Genomic DNA, 18711 nt, shown 5'->3' with positions numbered 1-18711 from the left:
TATATAAAACGTTCTCTTAAGTTTTTCTAGTTTTACAATAGCTCTGTAATTCATTTTTAGTCCTTTCCCACTTACTTTGTGAAAAGTTGCTTCTCAAAAGGATTTAATGGGTTTTCCAAACCTCCTCTTGAGTGATGAACCAGGTTGTCACAAGAAAGTTTCTTCGGTCTCTCACACTGCCACATCGTCCCTGTTTTTACATCCTTATACTCACAGCAGCAGTCGCCTTTCCTCCAACTTCCATCTGCACCCCACTTCAGATTACATTGTACTATTTCACTGATCCTGTTTTTTTGGGGTCCTGGCCCTTCATAGTGGCCATTATAGTGGCTGCGTGGGAATGAGGACTCCCTGTATTTATTAAGAATCTGCACAACCTCACTGGAGTGCTCTAGACGTACATAAACTTGTGCCTGACCTTCCCAGGGCAGAAGAAGAGCAACAGAGTAAGTCCCATTACGGTGATCCACAACCTCCCCGTACACACTCGCCTTCAAGAAGAATGGAGAAGGTTAAAGTGTAATGCACAAAACCGTTGGTCTGTTGGTAAATCCAATTTTAAAGCATGTAAAACTATAATATATAAAATTTTGTAATTTATTTTTTAATTATATATATTTTTTTGTAATTAATAGTTTATAAACTGTAGTTAATACATTAATAGAATATATACAAATAGTGAGTCCTTCATTCCTTGTCAATGTTATTAACAAGGTGTTATTGTCACATGTCTGATCTTTTGTGTTTATAGTTCTGCCCTCTGTGACCTAGTTTTCTCTGTTGATTTAGCTCATTAGTTTCCACCTGAGTTCATTAATTATCTAGTTTGTCTCTGTTCATTTAAGGCCTCTGTTTGCACCCAGTCTCTGTCTGTCCTCGTGAATGTAAACATGAGTGCTAATGTTTGGTTGCCCTTCTCCTGAATCGCCTGTGTTTATGATTAAAAGCTATTTCAGTTATCTTCTTCGTCATTGTGTGCTTCTTGTCCAGAACCAAACCGTTACAGTTATTATTTATTTTGTATTTGTATTTGTGTGGGGTGGTTGGGTTGGGCTGGGGATGAATTGCATTATAAATGTGTTCAAATCTAACCACTTTATATCTGTGTGCAAAAAAACAAACACTGCCCCCGTTATATGACCTCTCGTTCATTTTAATGGAAATTCCTACATGTGTGCATATGCATGTGAGTGTGTTCTGCATTTGGGATGTTCTATAGTCTCATGCCTTCATTTGTGTGTGTTGTTTTGGATTGTGCCAGATTATCTTTTTTTTTTTGACAAATAAAAAGAAATACTCACATTTCATTCATTCCTTATGGGGGTCAAATTGACCCCATAGGAAAATATTTTTTCATTTCAACCACATAAACTCGAATCCAGTCATTTTTCTTTTGTGTGTATTCGTGGTTCAAGTGTGACAAAATTTCTTAGGTCTTGGACCACTCTGATGAACACACGTTTTTTTTTTTTTTATTACTAGGAGTTCATTAAAATGTTTACAAATAAATTCAATATGAATTACATACAAATACTAATAAGATCACATTGTTAAAATATTAAAATGTAAACATTTTAAGGAACACTGAATATTAATGCCCAATAAATGTTGGTTTAAAGCACTTAATTAATGTAAGTTTCCCATTTTCCATGACCTAAATCTAAGTGAGAACTATTTACTGTTAATAAGTTGTTAACAAAGCACTATCTAACTCTTTACATATGAGATAATTAACCTCTTAAACTCCAAAGACCCCGATAAGGAATGACGTAATCAAGTATATACTTAACATTTTAAATGTCTGTGGAGGAGCTCTGACCTCAGCTTATAATGTCTACTTTCTGGAGATATGCATCACTTTAGCATTTGTTTTACACAAAGTAACTTAATTACACTAAATTACTCTGGGACCATTTCCGCCTGGATTTGGCCTACCCAAATTGAAAAGCTTCCCATTCATACAGTGGTCTAAATACACAAGTTTGGTGTCATTTTACAGGAAACCTTTGAAGTTATAAAAACACTGCTGAAAGTGATAAACATTTAAAGGGTTAGTTCACCCAAAAATGAAAATAATGTCATTTATTACTCACCCTCATGCCGTTCCACACCCGTAAGACCTCAGTTCATCTTTGGAACATGAATTAAGATATTTTTGTTGAAATCTAAACGCTCAGTGAGGCCTCCATAGGGAGCAAAGCAATTTACACTCTCAAGATCCATTAATATACTAAAAACATATTTAAATCAGTCCATGTGAGTACAGTGGTTCAATATTAATATTATAAAGCGATGATAATATTTTTTGTGCGCCAAAAAAACCTAAATAACGACTTATATAGAGATAACCGATTTCAAAACACTGCTTCATGAAGCTTCGGAGTGTATTGAATCAGCGAGTTGATTCAGTGGTTCGGAGCGCCAAAGTCACATGATTTCAGCAGTTTGGCGATTTGACACACGATCTGAATCATGATTCGACTCGCTGATTCGATACACTCCGAAGCTTCATGAAGCAGTGTTTTGAAATCGGGTATCACATTAATGGATCTTGAGAGTGTAAATTGCTTTGCTCCCTATGGAGGCCTCACTGAGCCTTCAGATTTAAAAAAAATATCTTAATTTGTGTTCCGAAGATGAACGGAGGTCTTATGGGTGTGGAACAGCATGAGGGTGAGTAATAAATAACATTATTTTCATTTTTGGGTGAACTAACCCTTTAAGTATATGTTGTCTCAGCTGTAATAACAACAACCTGATACAAAAGATTTTTTCCAGTATTTGCTGCCATCTAGTGGAAATAGCCAAAACTATCTGCAGTGTGCTAGAGCACACAGGAACTTCATAAATGAATGTATAACCAAAAAATCAAAAAGAGACTCTTTTTTCCATTGGGCGGCATCGGATTATTACAGCGGTTTTATGTAACTTCAAAGGGTCATTCCTGTAAAATGACAATCAAATTGTGTATTTAGACCACTGTATATGGGAATGGGAAGCTTTTCAATTTGGGTAGGCCAAATCCAGACGGAAATCCCCAAAAGTGGCCCCAAAGCTAAACAATAATTTGTTAATTACAGTAACAATGAATGAAGAACTCACTATTTGTATATAGTATATTAATGTATTTACTATTGTAAGTACTTTTCACATTATTTAGCCTATTATAAAGTGTCACCGGCAAACTCAATATGACAAATGTCTTTACATTTATTTAAAAAATAATATCAAATAATATCAAACAAACACACCTTTAACTTTGAATTGAAAAGCTTTGCTTTGAAAAAATCTCCTCCATATCTTTTCAGGTTCTTGTTGTGGTCTCTGGCTGTGATGGTAACGGATATATTTTCTCCCACTTTGTAACTCTCCTTGAGTCCCACAATAGAGAACGTTGAGTGGACTGGACTTGTGCTCAAATTTAGCATACTGATTTCTTGATCTGGACCGGGCCAGTCCAGAGCCTTCTGTAGCCTTTCCCACTCCTCTTCACTGATTCCCATGTCATGAATGGAAATTACAGACGAGGAATTTGTTTGTACCTGTTTTCCTTTATCGCGTCTAGGAATAGGGGGCTGGAATTGTTGTATCTGTTGATTACTCTCCAGGAATCTCAATAAAGTCTGAAAGATGACGAAGTTAAATCAATTTATATTTAAATGTTAGTGTTATATGGTCACAAACCAACAGTGTTGTGGACAGTTACTTTTAAGTAATGCATTACAATATTAATTGTTTTACTTAGTTACTTTTTATGGAAAGTAATGTGTTGCTTAACCTTTTTCTCACCTGGCTGAGGCTCAATCTCTTTTTTTGCAAGTGTTTAACAGTATTGCACTCAACAACATAGCCTATATAACATACGGGTGCTGGTCATATAATTAGAATATCATCAAAAAGTTGATTTATTTCACTAATTCCATTCAAAAAGTGAAACTTGTATATTATATTCATTCATTACACACAGACTGATATATTTCAAATGTTTATTTCTTTTAATTTGGATGATTATAACTGACAACTAAGGAAAATCCCAAATTCAGTATCTCAGAAAATGTGAATATTGTGAAAAGGTTCAATATTGAAGACACCTGGTGCCACACTCTAATCAGCTAATTAACTCAAAACGAGTTACACCTGCAAAGGCCTTTAAGTGGTCTCTCAGTCTAGTTCTGTAGGCTACACAATCATGGGGAAGACTCCTGACTTGACAGTTGTCCAAAAGACAACCATTGACACCTTGCACAAGGAGGGTAGGACACAAAAGGTCATTGCAAAAGAGGCTGGCTGTTTACAGAGCTCTGTGTCCAGGCACAATAATAGATAAGTGAAGGGAAGGAAAAGATGTGGTAGAAAAAAGTGTACAAGCAATAGGGATAACCGCACCACAATTAGTGTATTAGTGTATTTTTAATGATTAAAAAATGCCATTATTTTATTTTAAAAAGTTAATAATTGTATTTTGTTGACAAAATATTTTAGTTTGTCTTGGATAATTTTTGATTATATCAGGTAACATTTTAAGCTGTAATTTGGTCATGTTACATTGTGCCCCACCACATGTTACAATGTACCCCACCTACGGGGCATGTTGTCACATTTCACTTTCATTCTTAGCACAAAAATCTAAAATGATCACCCTTGTAACACAGCCAGTCATTCTTTCAAAACCTGATCCCATGCTTACATTAAAGTAGTACATACACTATATTGCCAAAAGTATTGGGACACCCCTTCAAATCATTGAATTCAGGTGTTCCAATCACTTCCATGACCAAATGTGTATAAAATCAAGCACCTAGGCATGCAGACTGCTTCTACAAACATTTGTGAAGAAGGAGTCGCGCTCAGTAGCTCAGTGAATTCAAGTGTGGTGCTGTGATAAGTTGCCACCTGTGCAATAAGTCCATTTGTGAAATTTCCTCACTACTAAATATTCCACGGTCAACTGCTAGTGGTATTATAACAAAGTGAAAGCAATTGGGAACAACAACAGCAGCTCAGCCACGAAGTGGTAGGCCACGTAAAATCACAGAGCGGGATCAGTGCAACATTCTGCAGAGTCAATAGCTACAGACCTCTAAACTTTTTGTGGCCTTCAGATTATCTCAAAAACAGTGCGTAGAGAACTTCATGGAATGGGTTTCCATGGCCAAGCAGCCGCCATTAAGCCCTACATCACCAAGTGCAATGCAATGGGTCGAATGCAGTGGTGTAAAGCACACCACCACTGGACTCTAGAGCAGTGGAGACGTGTTCTCTGGAGTGACGAATCACGCTTCTCTGTCTGGCAATCCGATAGACGAGTCTGGGTTTGGCGGACCAGCTTGTAGAAAATATTGCTGACCCTCGCATTCGTGAACGATTATTAGTGGAATCTAAATTGACACTGGAGACTGCAATTACAATTTTCACTAGAGGCCGCTGATGCACAGGCAAAGTCTATGGCTACAAGCAGTTCTGCTCTAGTGCAAGCCGTACATGCCACTCCTGTGACTGGACGACAGCATTCAAAGGCCAAATTCAAACGTACCTCATCAAAACCTCACTCTGCTTCTTCAGCTCGGACATTCTTCCGCTGTGGCTCCACTGGACATCTTGCAAACACACAGAATGCCCTGCCGCATCTGTGAAATGTAAAAATTGTAATAAGACTGGACACTTTGCTCGAGTCTGCCGTTCTGCTCCTACTCGTTCAGTGCATTCAATTGAATTACCAGAGGTCTGTATTCTCTACCTACCTGGAACATCTGACTGCTTGATGTGTGATGTGACTATAAATGCTGCGTCTGCTGTTACACCTGTCTCTCTTCAACTTACAGTCGACTCTGGTTCATCAGTGTCCATTCTGCCAAAACAATTGTATGAGCAGCACTTTCGCACCGTGCCCTTGCAAGCTCCCACTGCCCGTTTAGTCACTTACTTGCAAGAGCCAATTTCAGTGCTTGGATGTTTACCTGCAACGGTATCTAAATATGGCCTTACATGTACTGCACATTTCTTCATTGTGGACAATGGTACAGCTTTGTTAGGCATGGACCTGATAAAGGGACTTCAACTTCGATTTGATGGAAACACTGTGCTGCCGTCGCCACAATCCGCTTCAGTTTGTGCCCTCTCCACTCCTCCATCACAGCGTACTGCATTGGGCTGTGTAAAAAATTTTACACACAAGGTTAACATTTCTGACTCTGTACCTCCTGTCAGACACAAACTGCGTCGCTTACCATTTTCTGTCAGAGATGCTGTTTCCGCTGAATTGGAATGACTCTTGCATGCTGGTGTAATTGAAACAATTGACTCCTCTCCATGGGTTTCCCCGATTGTTGTGGTCCAAAAGAAAACGGAGGGGGGATCCGCATGTGTGTGGATCTGTGAGGGCCCAACAAGGCAATTATAGTAGACAGCTACCCATTGCCACACATGGAGGAGATGATGACATTACTGCAAGGTGCAACTGTATTTTCGACTATAGATTTAGAAAGTGCGTATCATCAGGTACCTCTTCATGATGATAGCCGGGACCTAACTGCATTCATTACACACGAGGGGCTCTTCAGGTTCCGCAGGGTACCTTATGGTTTGGCATCTGCTCCATCTGCATTCCAAAAGATGATGGTTATCATTCTAAAAGGACTTCAGAACATTGCAAATGATCTAGACGATATCATTGTGTGGGGACGCTCTCTACAGGAGCATGATCAAGCACTAGAGAATGTGCTGCAACATCTCAAAGATGCAGGGTTGGTGTTGAATGAGTCAAAATGTCAATTCAGAAAGCAGAGCTTGAAGTTTTTAGGACACATGGTGACATCACAGGGTATTCAGCTGGATCAGGAACATCTCTCTGCAATAATCGATGCATCTGCGCCATCGGATGCTGTACAGCTACGTTCTCTACTGGGTCTCCTCTCATGGTACAACAAATTTATTCCTAATTTCGCTTCCGTAGTGATGCCTCAGCGTGCGTGCCTGAGAGATGAGAGTGGATTTCACTGGTCCGATGAAGCTCAACAAAGCTTAGCTGAAGTCAAAAAGCTACATGTAAGCAGTCCTGCTCTCGCACTATTTGACCCGGAGCTGCCAGTGGTCATTTCTACTGATGCGTCTGCTTACGGACTTGGCGCTGTCTTCGCACAAATAAGCACTGATGGTCATGAACGTACTGTCGCTTTCGCATCCAGAACACTCACCCAAGCTGAACAGAAATACTCCACTGTCGAAAAGGAGGCTCTGGCGTGCGTTTGGGCAGTGGAGAAGTGGAGGACATACTTGTGGAGTCGCATATTTACTCTGCGGACTGACCACCAAGCTTTGACGACGTTGCTGACCACAAAAGGGACTGATAGAGCTGGCATGCACATAGCTCGATGGGCTGCTCGGTTGCTCTGTTTTAATTACGCAGTTCAGTATCGTGCTGGATCTGAAAACTACACTGCAGACTGTTTGTCCCGCCTGCCCCTGCCTCTTACTTCAGATGTTGAGTCGGATACAGAGCTCGAATTTGTTGCGTTACTGTCCATTGGTTCAACTGCCATATTTTAGGATGAATTTGCTGCTGCCTCTACTCGTTGTTCTGAACTCTCTGCTCTTCGCACACAAATTGTCCGTGGCTGGCCCCCATCTTCTGCTGCTCTGGATCCTGTTCTACGCCCATATTACAAACTGCGACATGAGTTCAGTGTGCAGGCTGATTTTGTGTTTAGAGGGTCTCGACTGGTGGTACCTGAAGAACTGCGTGAATCACTGATCCGCGTTGCACATGAGGGCCATCAGGGGATTGTGAGAACAAAACAACGCCTGCGTGAGCTGTTTTGGTGGCCCAAAATGGACACACTTGTGAAAAAGATTACCACCTGTCAGTTATGTCTTGCTCTGGACAAAACCGCGAAAACCTTTGATGTGCCTCTCCAGCCTGTTCCTTTACCATCTGCGCCTTGGGAAAAACTGGCGATAGACATCGTGGGCCCTTTCGAGACTGCTGTCTGGGACTGTCGATACGCTCTGACACTCACTGACTACTATAGTAAATGGCCCGAGGTAGCCTTTACTGCATCTATTGCAACAAAACAGGTGACGGCTTTTCTTACCTCCGTCTTCAGTAGACATGGCAACCCGACCACTCTGGTGAGTGATAATGGGCCTCAGTTTTCTTCACCAGAGTTTGCTGCTTTCCTGAAAGACAGAGACATTAAGCACATTCGCACATCAGTCTATCATCCGGCTTCAAATGGAGCTATTGACCACTTCCACAGAGTTCTGCAAAGTACAATTCAATCAGCAATCCTACAATCAGCACCATGGAAAGCAACAGTGACTGACTTCCTGCAGATCTATCGTGCTACACCCCATGCTGTGACAGGTGTTTCCCCCTTCGAATTGCTTCATGGAAGGAAGATGCGTACTTGCCTCAATGTCTTGAAACCCTCACCTTCTGGCCATGACCCTAAACAACTGCGGAAACATGTTTCAGCACGTCAGGATGTCATGAAATCTCGCTTTGATAACAAGCATCGAGTGCGTCATTCATCTTTCCAAAAAGGGGATAAAGTGCGCATAAAAAAGTGAGTACATGTACCAAAAGGACACCCAAAATTCACTCCTCCTGTTGAGGTTAAGAAAAAAGTTGGCCCTTACACCTACCTCTTAGACAATGGAAAGAAGTGGCATGCATCGTGTCTTGCACCTGTGCCGACTAATGCACTGGATAACAGACTGACCATCAATGCAGAAAAACTGATTCCCTCTCAAGTTCCACTGTCTGAAAAAGTCAGTTACTTTTGATGCTTGTTCACGTGAGACACGTCAAAGACTTGAGCCAGCTTGGCTAAAGGACTATGTTTATTAGTCATCGAAGCTGACATGGACTTGTGCACACACATTCACACACATTTGAGTACTGAATAGCAGTTGAGTATACTTGTTCATGTTGTTTCTTTTAAATGCGTGTGTACTCATTAATGTGTTGCTTAGTGCTTAGCTTTCTTATACATGTGAAATTGTTAATACAGTAAGGATTTAATGTTCTTTATTCTATTTCATGCCAATTGTTGGCTACAGAAAGAATTAATTTAACTAAGAGGGGAAATGTGATGTCATTACATTAATAATCCACTAGATGGAACTCAAGCTCCTTGGGTTAAAGATACATGTGAAGTAAAAAGAGAGCAGAGAAAGAGAGCATGTGCTTGCATGCTACCCTGCTTGTGCATTCGCTATTAAAGTTGTAATTAAGTTGAATAATCTTGCTTGTACTTCTTGTCATGAAGACATAACAGATATATTCTTGAAAACTCAGAGATGTGGATTCGGACAGCAATTAAATTACCACACAACCTTGGTGTTTGTCAAAAGCAGTAGGTAATTTGGCCGGGGATTTTTATGCGGGTGGTGGGAGATGGACGGCAATAAAATCACTGACTAGCCCCTGTAAATGATAATGATTCAGCCAACTCCTTCACCACTAACGGAGCAAGCTGGAAAATCAAACTTTTCCCGAACCCTGTGGGGAGGAGGGCCACAACATCATGGCCACCAACAAAACTCAGCAAAGATTGTTCTTGCTCCGGCTTTAATTTCTGGATATTCGGCAGCGGTGCCACAACAGAATGAATGGCTTCGCTCGCATCTTTCTCCGCCGCCATTTCTGAACTACTACTCAAACTAGCACACAACATCAACGTCATCATTCTCAGCCACTCCCTCTGTTCGCTGATTGGACTGGTTAAAATTTTTTCCGGAGAAAACCCAAGAATATACCGCAGTCCCAGACAGAGGACTGAAGGAAAATTTAAATTGAGTGGAAGTACATAGGAGGGTGGAGCCAGGCTAGGAGAACGGTACTTGTCTGACTGCATTGTGCCAAGTGTAAAGTATGGTGGAGGGGGGATTATGGTGTTGAGTTGCTTTTCAGGGGTTGGGCTAGGCCCCTTAGTTCCAGTGAAAGGAACTCTTAATGCTTCAGCACACCAAGACATTTTGGACAATTTCATGCTCCCAACTTTGTGGGAACAGTTTGGGGATGGTCCCTTCCTGTTCCAACATGATTGCGCACCAGTGCACAAAGCAAGGTCCATAAAGACATGGATGAGCGAGTTTGGTGACCTCAAACCAATAGAACACCTTTGGGATGAATTAGAGTGGAGACTGCGAGCCTGATCTCACAAATGCGCTTCTAAAGAAAGGTGAAAAATTCCCATAAACACACCTTTTCCAAACCTTGTGGAAAGCCTTCCCAGAAGAGTTGAAGCTGTTATAGCTGCAAAGGCTGGGACAACTCCATATTAAACCCTATATATTAAGAATGGGATGTCATTAAAGGGGCTATATTTAACTTTTTCCCCAAAATAAACATAACAATAGCCTTTTTATTTTACCATTTATGACTCCAACATCTCCTGATGAGCATACTGACACCTTGTCCGCTCACAGTGGGTGCACCTATAAGCCTGTATCCTATTTTTCCTATTTTCTGTCGGGTCGGATTTTTCCCGCGCTGTCTGCGGATGTGACGTCACCACCGCTGCGAGAGCGAGCAGAAAATAAGAGCAGTTCTGTTTTTTGGCCACAGGTGTCAGTCGCGAGTTTAAATTTCAGAAAAACGCATATAGCCCCTTTAAAGTTCATGTGCATGGAAAGGCAGGCGTCCCAAAACTTTTGGCAATATAGTGTATTTTCTTTCCACATAATCATTGTTTCAAAACAAAATATCATTGTAATATGTAATAAACATAATGTAACATTTGGTTTGTCATTAGAACAAAACATTTAAATAATTTAATTCAGTAGCAAATAATGCAATATACGTATTTAAAATAAGCCTTGTAGTATACAGGCTACACCAATCTTATGGAATTGACATAAAATCTATAAAGTATGTAATAGTGAATGTCATGTGTTATCAGAAGATTTGGTGAAGATATGACACAGGATCAGTTGGATTAAACAAACTGAACGAGAAGAGATGCCAATTAAAAGTTTGATTTTACAAATTCTACACATGTTGGCCAAATTAACAGAATATGTTACATCCGCCAGCTGGAGTGCCCATGATCTCCACCAGAGGGCACTCCTCCTGTCTCCTTTGTTATCTCATCATGAACTACATTTCCCATAGCCCGGACTCATTATTCATATACTTCAACTATACTATATGTATACTTCAATCTGTGTGTGATTGACTCCTTTATGCTTGCTTTTATAAGTCCTGTGTGTTAATTTACTCTCTGTGAAGTCTTGTTTGAGTTGTCTGAGCGCTTATTATTGGTTTTATCTTCTGCCTGTCTCCCTGGGTTTCCTTGTGTTCCTGTGTTTTAGACTCTGTTGTTATCTGGATTGTTTGCCCTGTGGTTTTGACCCTATGCCAGTTCTGTGCATTACCCTCAACAAAGCTTTGATTGCATTTGACATAAAACAGAATAAACATGACATATTATTTAATTTGATATATGATTTAATATGTTTTACATAAACTTACCATACAGGTGGACATCCAAAGACAAAGCAGCAAAAAGTGAATGCAACGACGTGTTATTCTGTGAACTAATGAGACACTGTAATGAGTGAAAATGTGATCTAAAAGGTGATCTAAAATACAAACATTCTTGTACTTCTGTCTTTTTGAGGACATTTATCGATAATGCAATCTCTAGCTCCTTATCCATTACAACTAGATGCCTAACCCAAACTCTTACCCTAAACATACCCTTAAAGGGATAGTTCACCCAAAAATGAAAACTACCCCATGATTTACTCACCCTCAAGCCATCCTAGGTATATTTGACTTTCTTCTTTATGATGAACACAATCTGAGTTATAAAATGTCCTGGCTTTTCCAAGAATTATAAGCCAGTGAATGTCAGCCCAAAATGTGAAGCCCAAAGAAGTGTATTAATAAAGGACTTATGAAGTGAATTGATGGGTTTTTGTAAGACAAATATCCATATTTGACATGTTATAAAGTATAATATCTAGCTTCCGGTGGACCGCATTCCGTATTCAACTTACGAAAAAAAGAATAACTGGCGCGACGATGATGTTGGACTTAGTGTAAGCATTTTGAACTGCGGAAGGTGTTCTGGCAGAAGTTTTTTTTCTTACACAAACGCATTGATTTTCTTCAGAAGGTCTTTATTAACCCCCCGGAGCCATGTGGATTACTTTTATAATGGATGGATGCACTTTTTTGGGCTTCAAATTTTGGGCTCCCATTCACTGCCATTTTAAAGCTTGGATGAGCCAGGACATTTTTTTTAATATAACTAAGAAGAATAACTAAGTATATCATAAGAAAGAAGAATGTCATTTACACCTTGGATGGCTTGAGGGTGAGTAAATTATGGGATAATTTTCATTTTTGGGTGAACTATTCCTTTAACCTAATTTGAACTTTATCCCTAAAACCAAGTCTTGACCCTCAAACAAACCTATAAAGGGGTCTCAGAAAGTGATAACCGGCCAAAATGTCCTCACTTTACTCAATTTGCCCTCACTCTGCTGGTAAGACTGGTCCTCACAAAGATAGTTGTACAAGTAAACGTTGAATTACATTTAAAAGTTAACCAGTGTTTTGATTTATATTCTAATCGTATTTATATTCTTAATCATAATAAGCTCCATATAAACTACTATTTACCTTTAGAATCAGCTGTGGGTGGAATGAACATGGTCACATCAAATGGTTTCCAAGTATCATGGTGAAACTTGCAGCGTTGTTCTGCGGGTGGGATGTGTCCAGAATGCCAAACCTGCTGTGTGTACATTCACAATTAAGATTTGTTCCATGTTTCCATTTTTTCAAATGTTACATTTTCAAAACAACTAGACTGATCACTCTTGTAACACAGCTAGTCATTCTTTTAAAACCTGACCTCAACATGTAATTCACTTGGACCAGTTTGTCAGTACTTAGGTCACTTTTTCAAAACTCAATCTATGTGGGCTAAACTGTGGATCATTTATCATAGCTTTGGCACAAAATACATTTAATGACTACATCTTTCAAAATATGTTCTGTTCATAAGTAAATTATATTGTGGACTACTATTTTGAAAAGGAAGTCTGAACTGTTTGTGAGAACACAAGTGATGAGTAAACAAGATGGATGAAGTTAAACCTGTCTCGTGTGCTTCATTGTTTAATAACTCCTGACAGATACCACAAATTGGCGATGAGGATTAGGCATGTTTTCCACTATCGTTGGTCACGAAGATGGTTGTTGCTAACGTGACTTTCCCGATTTTTTCCACATCCTGCCTTGCCCCGGTGAACCTGCTATGCCGTTCAGCACATAGCCTCAGAGTTTTGAAAATTATCAAAATAATTTTTAAGTTATTGACGTTGCAAATTTTAACTGGTCAAATCAGAGAACAGAGGGAGTGGCTGAGAACGATGACGTTGATGTCGTGTGCTAGTTTGAGTTGTAGTTCAGTAATGGCGGCGGAGAAAGATGTGAGCGAAGCCATTTGGTCCGTTGTGGCAACCCTGCCAAATATCCAGAAGTTAAAGCCGGAGCAAGAACAATCTTTGCTGAGTTTTGTTGGTGGCCATGATGTTGTGGCCCTCCTCCCCAAGGGGTTCGGGAAAATTTGGATTTTCCAGCTCACTCCGTTAGTGGTGAAGAAGTTGGCTAAAGCCCTATTCGGACGGTAATTGTTTCTTGTGGGGTCATAAAGTTTTTTCCTCATTGACAGAGGCTAGTCTGGGATTTTATTGCCGTTCGATTCCAGAATGTTTTTCTCCCACCACCCAAGTAAAAATGACCGGCCGATTTATCCTACTGTTTTTTGACAAACACCAAGGTCGTGTGGTAATTTAATTGCCGTCCGAATCCACATCTCTGAGTTTTCAAGAATATATAACTTAAAAATGTGACCACTGCAGAGCACTGTACGGTTGCGCTTCGCTGTAATTTTAATGCATTTTAAAGATCTAGACTACTGATCTACTGAAATGCTGGCAAGTATTTACAAGAGCAATATATTTCATCACCACTCAAAAAAAAAAAGAAGAAATGCACGTAAACATTTGAAATGGGCTGTTATTATGGCAGCCATTATACAGTGGCAAGAAAAAGTATGTGAACCGCATGCAGAATCTGTGAAAAAGGGGAATAATTTTTACTAAATAAGAGGGATCATACAAAAATGCATGTAATTTTTTTTATTTAGTAATGTCCTGAATAAGATATAAATATATCATGAAGGTTCGAAGCGTTATGAATCAGTGAGTCGAATCATGATTCGGATCCCATGTCAAACCGCCAAACTGCTGAGATCACGTGACTTTGGCGATCCAAACCGCTGAATCGACTCACTGATTCATAACACTTCGAAGCTTCATGATGCAGTGTTTTAAAATTGGTCATCACAATATAAGTCGTTATTTAGGGTTTTTTTTGCTCACAAAAACTATTCTCGTTGCTTCATAAAGTTATTGTAGAGCCACTGTAGTGAGATGGACTTTGTAACGACATCTATAGTACCTTTTATGGGTCTTGAGAGTGTAAAGTACATTGTGCCAATGGAGGCCTTTCTGAGCCATCGGATTTCAACTAAAATATCTTAATTTGTGTTCCCAAGATGAACGTAGGTCATACGGGTGTCGAATGACATGAGGGTAAGTAATTAATGACAGAATTTTCATTTTTGGGTGAACTAACCCTTTAAGCCTGAACCCGAGGTCCGTTTCTCACAGCAAATACCATTTTTGCAATATGTTGTATTTAAAGATAGCTTAAAACAGTAAACATATACATGTACAAACCATAGACTGTAAACAATATGGACGTAGTGTCCGTGACGTCACCCATAGGATTCTGAAGAGCAGTTTTGAAGCGTAAAGTACACACTCGGATAACTGAAAATGGGAAAAGAGGCGGGACTTGGGTGGAGCTGAGGTGACGTGATGACTAACAGACTGCAGACAAACGGCTATCCACCTGTCTCTCAAAATTGGGCATTTTAACATTGAGCTCAATGAAATTCTGCCCTGTCCCTAGTGGCCAGTCAATGAATTGCAGTTTAAGTCACTTCCGTATTGGCTTCAAGAGAAACTGGGGGAGGTTGCCGCTTGGTACAAACACAGGCACAGCGGCCCCATCAGCACAGAAGTACACTATAAAATCCAACAGTGATTCTAACTAACACTTTTTAGTTAACTTTACTTAGTGTCTTAACTCAATTGAAAAAATCTAGTAATCTGTACTATTCACATACTATTCCTTGTTTACTCAGAAAAAACAAGTTAAGATTAATTGATTGGTTTGAGTGCCATTTTGTTAAGCAAAAAAAAAAAAAACCATTATGGTGATAAGTGTTCACTTTGGTTGAGCACTTGGAACATTTATATTATTAAAACTCTCTTTCTGATGCAGCGATGCAACAAGAAATCACAGTTATTTGGTTTCAAAGGAAGAGAAGTAATAAATAGGTTGCTTTTAAAAGTTGACCTAGCTTCTGACTGAATAATTAACTATAGTTAATGAGTCAGAAATTAAAGGGGCTATATGCGTTTTTCTGAAATTTAAACTCGCGACTGACACCTATGGCCAAAAAACAGAACTGCTCTCATTTTCTGCTCGCTCTCGCAGCGGTGGTGGCGTCACATCCGCAGACAGCGCGGGAAAAGACGACCCGCCAGAAAATAGGAAAAATAGGATACAGGCTTATAGGTGCACCCACTGTGAGCGGACAAGGTGTCAGTATGCTCATCAGGAGATGTTTGAGTCATAAATGGTAAAATAAAAAGGCTATTGTTACGTTTATTTTTGGGGAAAAAGTTGCATATAGCCCCTTTAAGATCATCTTTTAAAATTAACCTATGTAATATTTTCCTTTGTCATATAACGATCATTTACAATTGTATTGCTAACACTTACGTCATAAACACCTGTGTAACTTTTAAATGAGTTGATATAATCCCTCTATATTTGTAACAAAAGATATTGCAGCTGATCATGCTTGAGTCACACACAGACTTCAACATTCAGCAAAACACAACAATGGTAACATCTATGGTAGCTAAACTAAGTCAAGAGTAAACCTAAATTAAAAGATCAAGTTCTCTCTACAGTTCTTTTTTAGCCACTAGAACTCTTGTGTAAGTGAACTATACTAATTAAGCATTTGTTAGCACAACATACTATTCCTATTTCACTTTACTTGGTTTTTTTAAGGCAATCGGTTTGCATGCTTTTTTCAAGTAAGTCTAACTAATTCGATTTTACAGTGTAAGAGAAAAAGCACAGACTTACCAATTACGTAACTTTGCTGTGGTCGAACAGGTGTAACAGTCACATTTCTCTGGAACTCAAACTTTAAACTTCAAAAAGTTCACGCAGTGTTGCTAAACTTGTCTGTGATTGGCTACATTACTCACCAAAGCGAAAACACGTTGGAAATTGAATCATTTGACGAGTGCAAATACAGATACTCTGTGGTTCTTTTGCCAACTCTTTTTAGCTAATAATATGCGATTATTACGAAGAAAACAGATCCTAGACCAGCAGTTATGGGCAGCTTTTACCTCTAAAAGCAATCATGCGGCAGTGGTTTGAGTGAGAAAATTACATGCTATTATCAAGTCCTCGGTCCAGAGGGGGGCACAGGGATGTCTATGCGGGGGCCAAGACAACCCCCCCGACCCCCCCTCTGGAGCCAGGTCTGGTTTTGTGTGTTTTTCGCGGCATTCACGCTGAAAAACAATGCTGCCTCTCAGTCTTTTTGCCACTCAGTGGGCGTTGCCACTCAGACTTGTGTGGTGGATTGGTGGGTTTTCCGTATCTATGTAGGCTATACTACAGTACTTATGCATGCAATTTCAGTAACGTCGTGCTGTCACAACCAACAGTCAGGCTTGTGACATATTTAAAAGGCCAAACTCTGGCGGTTGGCTGTTTGCCAGCAAACGTGTCCCTACATGAACACTCCTGCTACATTCTTTATAGTAGACAAAAGGACACCACTCGTGGGAAGGGACCTAATGTTTGCACTGCATGTGAGGATTGAAAGCAATCAAGTCCTGTCTTCGAATGCCCTTCATGTGCCTGCTTGTCCTGTGCCAGTCTTTCAGTTCACTGTTGCTGAATCAACCAAGTATGGATGTGCTAAATATACACCACGTAAAGCTGGATGAAACGGTCACACCTGGGTGCCAAAAACTTCGCCGTCTGCCACTGTCTGTTCGCAGTGCTGTGTCAGAGGAATTAAATCACTTATAAGCAGCTGGGGTGATAGAACGCAACGACGCCTTATGATGATAGATTTTGATTGATGATAAAAAAATAAATAATATATTGTCATATTCATTCAAATTCATTTAGAATATAGACAAATCTTATATTAGTGTAATTGTCTAGATTGGCAATATGTTTAATCTGCCCTATATTAAATTATTCCTTTTTTGTTTTCTATTTAAAAAACAATAAATATATCTTCTGTATCAATTTGCCACTTCTATAATTCAAAGTGACATCAAAAACCACAAATCCCTTTAATCTAAGGCCATAAATGTCACAATCAGCTGCAATAACTACATTATGTTTCTCTGTTTCTGTCATTCACTCTGATAAGCAGTTTAAATCGCTGCATTGACTGAGTGCTGTGTCACTGCACTGTAAAAAAAATATTTTCATGCTTCGTTATCTCAACTTTTCACAAATCTTTTGTCAAATCAGGCTAGGTTCAATCATACACGCACTCTTTCCTTATAAAAACTAAAAGCACCGCGATGGAATTCACACTCTTCTTCAGTCAATAGTAAAATGCATGTAACATAGGCCTAGTGTTAAACCTTCGAGCTACAAAGCAATAAACATGCCGTTGAGGATTACAAAATATTGTGCCGTGACTGGGTTCAACAGTAATGCAACATGTAAGTAACTGATTAAATTCTATAAAGAAAACGATCAAAGAAAGCTCCCTTTGCAATGGTTTAAGCAGTGCGTGCTGAATCTGTCAATCAAACAGGAGAGTTTATCAGTGACTCCCGTTTTATTCAACGAATCTCTTAACTATATCTCGTTTGCACTGTTAGTGAAGATGAAAGCATTCGGTAGTGTACAGAAACTGAGTTGCAATGACGAGATCGCTGCTTTCATGCGCTGAGCATGTGTGTGATCGGCTACAATGATCATCACTGCAACCTTTCATGCCACGATCTTAATTCAATGCCATAGATCTAAATATAATGCCATAGAGCTAAATGTTATGCAACACTTTTCTTGATTAGTTAACCATGAGAGCTGTAATTGGTAAAACGAGCTAAAAGAGAGAGTAATACTATTTCAAATGTAAAGACGTTAGCCTATCACAGCAGTGTGTGTTTACACTGAAGTCTCCCAGCGGACACACCCCTTAAAACGGAGCGTTCAGAGCAGAAGGCTAAAATCAGGGTAGGAAAAATGCCTTTTATTTATAAATTATGACAATTTTTGATGTAAAAAGCATTCTAACATTATAAGTGCACCCCAGGAAACATCATAAAACGTACTCGGTTACTCACGTAACCTCGGTTCCCTGAGAAAGGGAACGAGTATTGCGTTATGGGAAAACTCATTTTCTCGAGAATATGAAGCAAAAACTTTATTCTATAAAGTGTCTATGTAAAACACAGTGCGGCTGCACAGCAGATAGAACAGTGCGAGCTGCGCGCTGATTGGCTGTGCTGCGGCAACTGCAGGAACCTATGGCGAGGCGGCTGAGAGAGCGAACC

The 18711-nt window shown here is 39.6% G+C and overlaps 1 protein-coding gene across 6 annotated transcripts in view; it reads right to left on the bottom strand.

Annotated features, from left to right (window-relative positions):
• Window positions 1-18711, bottom strand: part of LOC307119961 (NXPE family member 3) — a 71383-nt gene that overhangs the window by 8368 nt on the left and 44304 nt on the right. For all 6 annotated transcript variants that reach the window (XM_079806737.1, XM_079806732.1, XM_079806735.1 and 3 more), the window contains 4 exons: window positions 12635-12749; window positions 11477-11541; window positions 3252-3623; window positions 76-491 (listed from right to left, as the gene is read on the bottom strand). In XM_079806737.1, coding sequence (XP_079662863.1) covers window positions 76-491; window positions 3252-3623; window positions 11477-11541; window positions 12635-12665 — 884 coding nt within the window. In that variant the 5' untranslated portion in view covers window positions 12666-12749. The remainder of the gene's footprint in view (window positions 1-75; window positions 492-3251; window positions 3624-11476; window positions 11542-12634; window positions 12750-18711) is intronic.

The sequence above is a fragment of the Gobio gobio genome (assembly GCF_949357685.1).
Source record: "Gobio gobio genome assembly, chromosome: 23".
In the NCBI taxonomy this organism is placed as follows: domain Eukaryota; kingdom Metazoa; phylum Chordata; class Actinopteri; order Cypriniformes; family Gobionidae; genus Gobio; species Gobio gobio.
This window is presented reverse-complemented; position numbering and strand designations above follow the sequence as displayed.